Source organism: Castor canadensis, chromosome 11 (genome assembly GCF_047511655.1).
Source record: "Castor canadensis chromosome 11, mCasCan1.hap1v2, whole genome shotgun sequence".
Lineage (NCBI taxonomy): Eukaryota > Metazoa > Chordata > Mammalia > Rodentia > Castoridae > Castor > Castor canadensis.
The window spans coordinates 7,039,174-7,051,215 of NC_133396.1; the positions used below are offsets into that span (position 1 = coordinate 7,039,174).

General features: G+C 47.2%; 1 protein-coding gene across 1 annotated transcript; it reads left to right on the forward strand.

The window, feature by feature from the left end:
• The first annotated feature begins 1,663 nt into the window (after positions 1–1,663).
• On the forward strand, positions 1,664–9,305 carry Cd300lb (CD300 molecule like family member b). Its single transcript, XM_020180240.2, has 4 exons — positions 1,664–1,824; positions 5,588–5,917; positions 7,452–7,536; positions 8,124–9,305. Exons 1-4 carry the CDS (start codon positions 1,785–1,787, stop codon positions 8,287–8,289), a joined length of 621 nt encoding a protein of 206 aa, XP_020035829.1. The 5' UTR covers positions 1,664–1,784; the 3' UTR covers positions 8,290–9,305.
• Positions 9,306–12,042: the final 2,737 nt, after the last annotated feature.

The following is a 12,042-nucleotide window of genomic DNA, read 5'->3' on the forward strand; positions in this document are numbered from 1 at the left end:
ATCTTTTAATTGCATTTTCAAGTTATCATTGCACGTAGGTAGACAAACAATTCATTTTGTACACTCAGCTGTTTATCTACACATGTGCACGTATATGGCAACCCTGCTAAAGTCTTAGTAATTTCTTTTCAGTTTTGTATGTACACAATTGACTCATTCATACTAACTCAAAGTTTTGTTTCTTCTTTGCCAATTTTCCTATCTTGTGTTTCTTTTTCTTATTGTACTGTGCAAGTTAATTAAAGTATGGACCAAGGTGGTGAGTTCAAGCCTCTTTGTCCTTGCCCTGATTTTAAAGGGAAGACTTTTAATCATTCGCCATTGTTGCAATTTAATTGATTGCTTATAGATACCCTTCAATTCCTAGTTTATCGTGAACAGTAACGGGTTTTATGTGTGCTCTTTGTGCATCTATTTTACACGGTTATGTGATTTTCCTCTGATATTTTATTAATGTGGGTAATTATATTACTTGATATTAAAACAAACTTGCTCCAGCTTCCCAGAGAAATAATGATGGTGGGACAATGGCCTGTCCTGAACTTGTCTGCGATGATCTGGGCAAGGCCCATGTCCCAGACCCTTTGCTATTCCCCAATACTTTCCAGCCCTCCCCAGTATAGGGATGAACCCCCTCCGCCACTTCTCTTGGAACTTTTACATGTGTTCTGAGCCACCACCACACAGGATGACCAGGTACAGTCACTCCCTCCACAGCTGGTTCTGAAGGAAAAAAATTATCTTCACCTGCTTCCCAAAACTATTCTTCAAGAATTTAGAGTCAGGCAAAGTGGTGTATTCCATAATCCCTGCTACTTGGGAGGTAGAAGTAGGAGGATCATAGTTTGAAGCCAGCCCAGCAAAGTTAGCAAGAGATGTTATCTGAAAAACAAACTGAAAACGTGACTCAAGTGGTAGAATCTTGCCCTGAGGCCCTAAGTTCAACCTCTAGTACTAAAAAAAAAAGAGTTTTAGCTATTGAATTATGAAGATTCTAATTAAATCATCAGGTAAAGTTTAGAATCTGTCTTCTTGTAGTGAGGAAACCCAGCCACCAGCCTTCCCTTGTCCCCTTCCCTGGGCTTATTCTATCTTCCTCTTCATCTAGAGACTAAAGTTTTGCACATTATATGACTATGTATTTGCTCTGTCTTAGGACTGGGTCCTTATAACTTCACATAAGATGAACCCAATTTATAGATACAAAAGCTGAGGTTCTGGTGGTTTATGTAAGTTGTCCATAGTTACACAGCTACTAAGGAGGGTGAGAGTCCAGGTCTGTCTGACGCACGGTCTGCACTTTTATGCACTTGGTTGTAGCTCTGGAACAAACCCACCTCCAGGTACGCTGAGCCCAGCCCACCTGACACCTCACTCAGCCATTTCCTGCTGCTGGGAATCCCTCACTACAGTACAGATCCATTTCTGGCCCTGACACCCAGGGTGTTCTACTCCTTGACCCTGATAAGCCACATATCCCACAGCTGGTCTGCAAACTCATCCCCCTCCCCCGCCCCACCCCACCCTGCACAGTCCCCTTGCCTCTTCTTTTCTACCCAGAGAGGACACGCTTGACCTATGACCCAGCTCTGCCAAGAATTGACGCCTCTTTTGCTGAATAATCAAAAGCAGGAACTACCCACTTTATAAAAGGAAGCGAATGGGTAAGAAGTTCAAAGGCAGTCTGGACAAGCAGGAGGGGCGAGCTGGGCTCAAGCAGTTCTTCAAGAGTTCACCTTGTGAACCTGCATTTGCAGAGGGACAAGGAGCCAAGAGGCAGGACCATGTGGCTGTCCCCAGCTCTGCTCCTTCTCAGCCTCACAAGTGAGTACACTAGGGCCTGTAGACTTGGTACTTTAGGAACAGAGCAGGAGGCAGAGGGCCCTGTCCCAGCTTCAAGGAGAGCTGCACCTCCCAGGAAATGAGAGGTGGCTCTGTTAATTCACTCAGCAGAAGTACAGTGGGTGCTACTTCATACCAGGTGGTACATCAGGCTCTGGGGGCATGAAGGAGAAAGAGATTGAAGTCTGGCCATTTAAGAAGACCTCAGACAGTCTAGTGGGTAAGATGCACATGTGAATAGCAACCAAAGGCAGAATGCAATGAGGCACTGGCACAGGTGTGCTCAGAGGAGGAAGCCGCTCCTGCAGGGAGGTGGGGAAGTCTCTCTGAGCTTGTGCTTTGATATCCTTTGAGAGAAGCATATACACCCTGCAGCAGAGCAGAGAGAGCATTCCAGGGAGAAGGTGCAAGAGGTACAGGCTTGAAAAGGATGGCATGCCTGTGCAGAGGGAACTCTCAGTAAACAGGACATCTACAGGGACTGGTTAGATGTGAGGTTGGAAATGCAGAAGACAAGACTGAGAAGGGCACTTGGGCTGTCACATCACCCTTGCCCCAGGTTTGCATCTGAGTTCAGAGACCCCAGCCACTCCCTCTCTTAGTCCCAACATTGGGCTGCCCTGGAAGCCAAGCCTAAAGATGTGAGTGAGCTATGCCAGGACTTTGCGCATTCATCCTCCCACGCACAACACTCACACAGTGCATTCAGAAGCACACACCACATGCAATCATATCCCATCCACACCTCCATGGTCACATCCTCCTTCACATTCATGATCTCACTCACACCAACACACATGCAACACCCATACACGTGACACAGAATGACACATGTTGAGGCTACTCATGCAAGGATTTTGTGCATGCAGCAATCTTCCCTGAAGGATAGGCACAAAAGAGAAAGTTTACTTCTCAGATTCACAAAAAATGAAAAACTGACATTTAACTAGTCTTACATTTTGGAAGTCCTCTACTCCATTCCTCCAAGTTCTGCTGCTGGCTGACTCTTAGCCTACCACACTCACCCCCTTCTTCTCCCAAACCAAATCTTGACCACACATAGAAGCCTAAAAAATAGCTCCACCCACCATCATCTGTGTTATTTTTCTTTTAAGAAGGAAAAGGACTGCTAACTGTTGACTTCTGCATTTGATTTTAACTTGTGTAGTTGCGTCTTTTGCTAACCCTTCTCCTAGTGGACACCTGTGTCTATTTTTAAGATTTTTCTTTATTATTTTATCAGCTAACGGCATTACAAACATTTTAGCACAATAGAAATGTATGATTTCGCAAGAGAAATTTCTCCCACAAAACGGAATCTCAGCACTAACCACAGTTGAAAGTTTAGAACGCATATTTTCCTTGGTGAAAGAACAGGAGAGCAAGAAGAGGAAGCAGCTCTGGGAGGGAGGAATGAACACTGCAAAAAGGTCTGGGCTGTGGAGGAGGTGGAGAAGTTGTACAGGGAAGTGCAGGCATTGGAGGAGGGCTTCTCAGGCATATGGGGACCAGGGGAGGAGAAAAGTGGAGGTGGCTTATAGTCTATAGAGCCAGGGACAGGGACGTGACGCTGGATGAGAAATGGGGTCCAGCTTGCAAGAAGACTCAAATGCCAAACTGAAGAGTTTTACATCACTGCTGGAGTGGCTGCAGGAGAAGGCCTGAATGACAGCTCATGGCAAGTGCTGCTGAGGGGGACAGCCTCAGTAATAACTCAGCAGCGACACAGAGAGATGAGATTGAAGGAGGGATGCTTCTTTGGATGCTACTGACACAATCCAGGCACCCGATGAGGACTGTCATTGAGGCAGCAACCCCCAAATCTCTGGTGTTGGACACATATCCAAATCTTATAAGAACAACCTCTGAAACATAGGAAACAGTCTGACCATGTTGCAAATAAGGAAGCAAGACTCAGAGAGGTTAAATAAATTAACAGCATTCCCCAACTGATCTGTGATAGATGCATACTTTGTGTGCAAACCTTGCCTTCTTTCTGTCATGCTGTCCCCATGGCTGTGACAACAGAGGCTGAAGATAATTCTGTGGAACATTTGCAAGGTAGTGATGAGTGAATTGATGGCCAATCACTTGTGGAGGGCGAGAGAGAGGAGAGGATCAAGGAAGATGCCAAGTTCTGTAGTTAGGCTCCATAATGGTATAAAAAATCACAAAAGTCAGCTCTTCTGGTTAGCTAAAGTATTAGTTTCATACAGCTGCTGTGACAAATTACCATCAGTGGCTCATTTTCTTACTGTTCTCAAGATCAGGACTCAGAAGTGGTCTTACTGGCTAAAGTCAAGGTTGTATTCCTTCTGGAGGTTCTAAGGGACAATCTGTTTCCTTGCCTTTTCCAGAAGACTTTCTTGCTTTTCTTGGCCTGTGGTTCCTCCTCCATGTTCAAAGCCAGCAGTGGAGCATCTTCAACTGAACTCATAAGGACCTAGAGGATAGTCCAGGACAATCCCCTCACCTCAATACCCTTAATCACATCTGCAAAGTCCCTTTTCCATATAAGGGACACATTTACAGCTTCTGGGTATCGGATGTCAACATCTATGGTGAGAGGAGGGCCATTATTCTGCTGACCACAAATGCAAACCTTCAGAAGAGGCCCAGAGACCTTCATGGAGAAGGTCCAAGGTGTGAGGAGGCTGTACCTGCTGGGTACCACAGACCTGTTACACTATGCAGAGACCTCCAACCCAGGCCTGAGGCCGAGGCCAAGGGGCAGTCAGAAAAGGCCTCCATGTGCTTCTCTGTCCCTTTGTCCACCCGCACACAACCAAGAAACAAATGATCATTGCAAGAGAAAAGATATCTGAATTTAGTCAGTGTCACTGGCATCTCAGTGTCACATCAGCAGGACACCCACTCAACTTCCTTTCTCTCTAACCTGCTCAGAATTTACCAGATCTTTGTTACTCCTCCCTGTTGTGTCCCTGCTAGAGGGAAAATGCCAAGAGCAGGGTCGGTAGGAAGACAGCACATTCACTTCTGTAACCAGTGAATCGGGGTTGAGGTACACAGTATGTATCGGAAATAGTGGGCTGGACCTAAGGGGAGAATCTGAGCTACAGATACGGATTTGAGGGTCATCAGAATAAGGGACAATTAAAACTGTGGAAATGGAGCAACTCTCTCCATGGGAAGATATAAAATGAGACAAGAGGGGAGCCAAAGAGAGGATCTTGAGTCTCCCCTGTGGTGTGTGGACCAGGCTCATACTGGCACAAGAGTTGGTTTGAGATATTTCAGCTCTATGTTCTGTGACATCACATCAATAGCCTGACATCAGCCATGACAGGAACATTTACCCTACAGAAACTGGAAGATGCTACAAACCAAGATTTGTGCCCCAGAGAGGTGGTTGCTAACCACTTACATACCTCTGGTTACCCCAAGATTTAAAGAGAGAAGAAGACAAGAGGAATTGGTCAATATCTCAGAGGAAGGAGTAGTCTGAGAAGAAGGAGGAGATCAGATGAGAACAGTGCTGATAGGATAGGAGGTGACAGAAAATTAGAAATGTAACCTGCTGGAAACAGGCCTAGGGAAATGAAGTCTAGAGAGGCCAGGGCATTGTCACCAAAAGGATAATAGGAGCTGGACCTCAGCCAAGGTGGGGGTGAGGAGTCAGGTGTCTTGGGGATGGCTGAGGTGACTGGGACCCTCCTTGTTCAGCCTCTGAACATCAACCTGGCTCAGGACAGCAGGAGCTGAATCTTGGGATTCTGTTTTCCAGGCTGTTTCTCCATCCATGGCCCAGAGTCTGTGAGAGGTCCAGAGCAGGGATCAGTGACCGTGCACTGTCACTATAAGCCAAGATGGAAGACCAACAGTAAATGGTGGTGTCGAGGAGCGTACTGGAAGACATGCAGGATCCTCATTCAAACTAGTGGATCAGAGCAAGAAGAGAAGAGTGGCCGCGTGTCCATCAGGGACAATCAGAGAGACCATTCATTCAAGGTGACCATGGAGAGGCTCAGGCAAGATGACACAGACACTTACTGGTGTGGAATTGAGAAAATTGGAACTGACCTTGGGATACGCATTAAAGTGACCGTCGACCCAGGTAAGAACTTTCTTATATACACTGTGAGGCCCTGGGTACTCAGGACAGAAAAGTTGGTCCTCTTCCCTCCTGTTCCCTAAGGGCCAGAAGGAAATGACTGAGTACCTTTGAGATAAGACAGACAACAGGCAGACAGACAGATAGACAAGTCGATGGGGGCAGAGGAAAGGTGAGAGGAGTAAGGAAGAGCAGCCCAGCACCTCAGGGACTGAGGTCTCTCCAAGGTATCTAGCTGAGACAGCAGGGCTGACTCATGTTGGGGTGGCCGTTGAGCACCTCTAGTGACCCATAGCCCAGTCCTGCTGTCCTGGGGATGCCTTAGATCTCACATTCTCCCACTGGAGCCCTGGGTGGGTCTTGGATGCCTGGAGAGGGTGTTGGGGCCATCAGTCTGGGAAGTGGCCAGTCTTCTAGAACTCATATCATATACCTGTCATTACACGGTGCAGTGGATAGCTCAGGATTGAGCTCCAGGCCTGGACAGGGCAGAGCCTGGGTATTGTTAGTATTGGAACCAGCAAGGGACACAGGGGCTACCCCATGGTGAGGTGAGTCCAGAAAGGATTTACCCCCGCAAGGATTCCCTGGAGCTACCATGCAGAGGAAGTCAAGACCTGTGGGAAAAGAAAAGGGACTGACTGAGCTATGCAAGCAAGGGACAGACAGGCCAAAGAACGTGCCCAGTGTAGAGCTTTAGGGAGATGCATTTAGGGGTCCTGATTAGGACCCAGCCTATACGATGATTCAGGGTCCTCCAGAGGATCTGTCAGGGTTGGAATTATCCCAGTCTGCCAACGGCTGCCTAGCATGGTTGAACTGCAGCTCAGGGATGGTCAATGCAAGCCAGTCTCAGGAATTCATGACCAGACTGCTCACCACAAATCACCTTCACAGTTTCTCATAAAAACATTTCATTCCTTAGGCTGGATACACGGCTCAAGTGGTGGAGTACTTGGAGGCCCTGAGTTCAAGCCCCAGTACCACCGTCATTTCTCACTGTGATTGTTCATGATTTTATTGGAATGTGCCTCTTACCAGTCTTCTGAGTCCCCTTTCCCTCACTACCCTAATCACCAGGCATCTCATTTCTGGAACCTTCTGTTCTTTAGCCCTGCTCAGGTACTGCTTGAGTAGAAAAGGTCACATATTGTTCCCCTGAACTAACAGTAAGTGGAAGGAGAATAATCTACAGTGTTTTTTTCTACTTACTTTTTATTTCTTGAGCTGAGTGTGGTGGTACAGGCCTATAATCCCAGCCCTCAAGAGGCTGAGGCAGGAGGATCTTGAGTTCCAGTTCAGTTTACACTACTTAGTGGGACGCTGTCTCAAAAAAAAAAAAAAATCCTCCTGAAAATGGAGGAAAAGCAACTGTAGGGAACCAGAAGCCCAAGGACGTATTCAAAGAGACAAAATTTCCTGATCCAGGGGAAAAGGGGTTTCCTGATGAGGGCTGCAGGGTAGAGGTAGCAGTGTGAGACAAGCATTAACACCCGATCTGTGCCAATAACCTGTGGTCAACTTTGTCTGTGTCTAGTGGGAACAGATACCACGTCTTACAAACCACATGCCAGGACAAACGTAGACAGCAACATGGAGGTATCCTTTGGCTCCTACAAGAGGTGAGTCAAAGAGGTGAGATCCTTTCTCTGCCCCCATGTGGGGCCCTTCCATAGGGAAGCCAAACCTAGAAAATCCTGCCTGTGTTGTCACCGGATGGCAGCAATTGGTATAGCCAGGGTCAAGGTTCCAAGCCCACCATCTGCCCCATTACCCTTCACCCGCCATCTTCCCATGCTAGCCCTCAGCAGAAAACCGCTCAACAGAACTGTTCTCTAAGCACCATCACCCAGTCAACTGGTCAATAAAAAAGCGCTGATGCCTCATGGGTACCAATCTTCATGGTGCAAAGCATCATGGGAGAGTGATTTACAACCTGGAGCTGGCATTCAGGAACAGAGGCGGGAGATCACCACCCAGTGTGAACTTTGGACAAAGGGGAACACCAGAAGATAAAATTAGGAAAAGGAAGTCAGGCCCAGTACATTACCAGCTGAGGTCACTGTGTGAGTGGTTCTCATGACTGAACAGAGCATGGAGGAGGTTTCTGGGGGGGTCTTCAGAGTGAGGCTGTGGGCCCAGGGTCAGGAATGGGGAATGGTGGGGTCTGGAGGGGCCCTGAGCTCTGATGGATGTGTTCCTCTCACAGGACTCACTACATTCTCCTGGTGTTTGTGAAGGTGCCTATTTTGCTCATCTTGGCTGGTGCTGTCCTCTGGTTGAAGGGCATCTCAGAAGGTCCCCAAGGAGCGACAGAAATAGCCAGCTGTAGGAATTTGAACCCTGAATTTCTGACCAAAGACATAGCTCCTTAGACAGATGGATGGGCAGAGACTTTCCACCCTGGACCATGTTTCCAGAAGAGATCCAAGCTATGGAAGAAACACCCCTGAGTCCTCAGGGTCCAGTGACCGAGGCTAGGGCCTCTGTGGCTGGTGGGCACACTCCCAACAAAACAGCTCGGGGACGCAGCTCAGGTCCCTCCCAAAGCAGCATCAGCCTGCAGTGCAAACCCCTTGCTCCGAGTCTTCAGGTAGTGGATACCTTATCCCATCCAGTCCCACCCCACTGGGGTGGACTCAGGGTCAGGGCCCCTGGGATGGAGCCCAGTTTTCAGGTGGCTAGGTATCCCTGCTAGGACAGATGCACAGAGAAAGAGGCAGAGGGGATCTGCTCCACACCCTCCTCTCTTGAGCTCCTGAGACACAAGTTTTTAAAATCATTTTCATTTGGGTTTTGATGGCTTGTGGCCTGAATCCTTGACCAAGGATTATCTGCCCTGGGGGGCAGTGGTGGATCTTGGGTGAGTTCCTGGTTCTGGGGTGTTCCCTCTACCAGGAGGACATGGCTCTGAATGTGACTTGCTGAAGAGGTCCCAGGGCCCAGCCCAGAACTTGGTTTCCTCTTTCTCCACCCTGGCCCCCACCAGCTCCCTGCCTGCCTCCACCTCCCAGGCACTGGGACTTCCTGGGGCTACAGTGTGGAGTGGGGCCTGGGCTTCTCCCCAAGACCCTGCTGAGCCTGAAAGGCCACTTCAAAATGGTGTTGGAAGTGGGGACAGCAATGACAACTATCTCAGGGAAATGATGTCTTCTCTTTTAAATGATATTTTAAAATAAACTCAACAATTTAAAATGCTGAGGGAAATGCTTGTGTCTCAAATGTCTCACCACAGCAACAATGCCTAAGCCTGTCCTTAACCCTAACCCTAACCAAACCCTAACCCTAACCCTAACCCTAACACTAGACCTAGGCCTAACACTAACAATAAACCTAACCTAACCCTATCCTTAACCCTAACTCAACACTAACCCTAGCCCTAACCTAACTTTAACCCTAACACTAGACCTAATCCTAACACTAACAATAATTCTAATCCTAATCCTAATTCTAACTCTAAACCTAACCCCAACTTTTTTTTTAACATTTTTTTTCTTTTATTATTCATATGTGCATACAAGGCTTGGGTCATTTCTCCCCCCTGCCCCCACCCCCTCCCTTACCACCCACTCCGCCCCCTCCCTCTCCCCCCCACCCCCTCATTACCCAGCAGAAACTATTTTGCCCTTATTTCTAATTTTGTTGAAGAGAGAGTATAAGCAATAATAGGAAGGAACAAGGGTTTTTGCTGGTTGAGATAAGGATAGCTACACAGGGCGTTGACTCACATTAATTTCCTGTGCGTGTGTGTTACCTTCTAGGTTAATTCTTTTTGATCTCACCTTTTCTCTAGTTCTGGTTCCCTTCTCCTATTGGCCTCAGTTGCTTTTAAGGTATCTGCTTTAGTTTCTCTGCGTTAAGGGCAACAAATGCTAACTAATTTTTTAGGTGTCTTACCTATCCTCACCCCTCCCTTGTGTGCTAAAGCTTTTATTATGTGCTCAAAGTCCAATCCCCTTGTTGTGTTTGCCCCTGATCTAATGTCCACATATGAGGGAGAACATACGATTTTTGGTCTTTTGGGCCAGGCTAACCTCACTCAGAATGATGTTCTCTAATTCCATCCATTTACCAGCGAATGATAACATTTCGTTCTTCATGGCTGCATAAGATTCCATTGTGTATAGATACCACGTTTTCTTTCTTTTTTTTTTTTCCTTTTTCTTTTATTATTCATATGTGCATACAAGGCTTGGTTCATTTCTCCCCCCTGCCCCCACTCCCTCCCTTACCACCCACTCCGCTCCCTCCCTCTCCCCCCCCTCAATACCCAGCAGAAACTATTTTGCCCTTATTTCTAATTTTGTTGTAAAGAGAGTATAAGCAATAATAGGAAGGAACAAGGGCTTTTGCTGGTTGAGATAAGGATAGCTATACAGGGCATTGACTCACGTTGATTTCCTGTGCGTGGGTGTTACCTTCTAGGTTAATTCTTCTTGAACTAAACTTTTCTCTAGTTCCTGGTCCCCTTTTCCTATTGGCCTCAGTTGCTTTTAAGGTATCTGCTTTAGTTTCTCTGCATTGAGGGCAACAAATGCTAGCTAATTTTTTAGGTGTCTTACCTGATACCACATTTTCTTAATCCATTCGTCAGTGGTGGGGCATCTTGGCTGTTTCCATAACTTGGCTATTATGAATAGTGCAGCAATAAACATGGGTGTGCAGGTGCCTCTGGAGTAACCTGTGTCACAGTCTTTTGGGTATATCCCCAAGAGTACCTAACCCCAACTTTAACCCCTTATGCTAACCCTAACACTAACCTAGGCCCAACCATAACACCAACCACAACCTTAACCCTAACCCTAACACTAGACCTAGGCCTAACAGTAACAATAACCCTAACCCTAACCTTACCCTCATGGCTGCATCTTTGAGAACCCAGTGGAGAAGAGTAGGCATCTGTAATCTGTCTGTCTGTCTTGAACACCACCATACCCTCCGTCCCAGAAGGCAAGCCCTGAATCCCAGCCCCAAAGAAGCAAGAAGAACCATGTGTGAGGGTACATGATGAGGCAAGAGGATTGTAAGTTCAAGGTTAGCCTGAGATACATAGCAAGACCCTGTGTCCAATAGATAGATAGATGATAGATAGATAGATGATAGATAGATAGATGATAGATAAATAGAAAGATCATCACACACTTCTGGGGAATATCCCTGGAGTTTTGAAGTAAGGCTGAAGGGCAAAGCTTGTCTCACAGGTCTTCTCTGGGGTAGAGAGAATGGGGGAAATTGGTCGGTTAGCCATGAGAGCTGAGTTGCATTTTCCAAAAAAGGTGTAGAGAGCCAGGCGCTGTCGCGCACACCTAAAACCTGAGCTACTTGGGAGTCAGAGATGGGAAGATTGTGGTTCCAGGCCAGCCTGGGCAAAAACGTTTGTGAGACCCCATCTCAGTGGGAAAAGCTGGGGGCAGTGGTAATACCCCTCTCAACTCATCTCCAGCGAAAAGCCTAAAACAGGAAGATTCTGGTCCAGGCCAGCTCAGGCAAAAAACAAGAGCCTGTTTGCAAAATAACCAGAGCAAAAGGACTGGTGGAGTGGCTCAAACAGTAGAACGCCTGCCTGGCAAGCACAAGGCCCTGTTTTCAAACCCAATATCAGGGCCCTGGAGCAGAAGTTTTCAAAACCTTTAAAAAGCTGTGGACTACAAGGACTTGCGCCATGCTGGTTTTAGCACACACCACCCAAGTTAATAAGAGAGCAATGGAGAGGGAAACTTCTCCTCCCCATGAGCCTGCACATCTGAGCAGCTGCACCAAAGAGGAAGAGCACACCAAGAGAAGTGTCAGCTGCACTGACCAGGAAAGTGACGACAGCCAGGAGGGTCCTCTGGTCGTGGGGCTCTTCTTTAACACGAAATCTTAGCAAAACTGCCAGTACACAGTCCAGAACTGTTGATTACATCTGTAGTAAGCAGATCCCTAGAACTTTTTCAAGATTCAAACTCTAAGTCCAGTGAACACAACTCTCTGTTCCCTCCACCCAGCCCTTGGCTACCACCAGGTCACTTTTTGCTCCATGGGTTTGATTACTTTAGCTAAGTCACAGAAGCAGAATCCTGCAGTATTGATCCTCTGTGACCGTTTCCTTAGCACCATGGCCCCCAATTTTATCCATCTTTAGCATA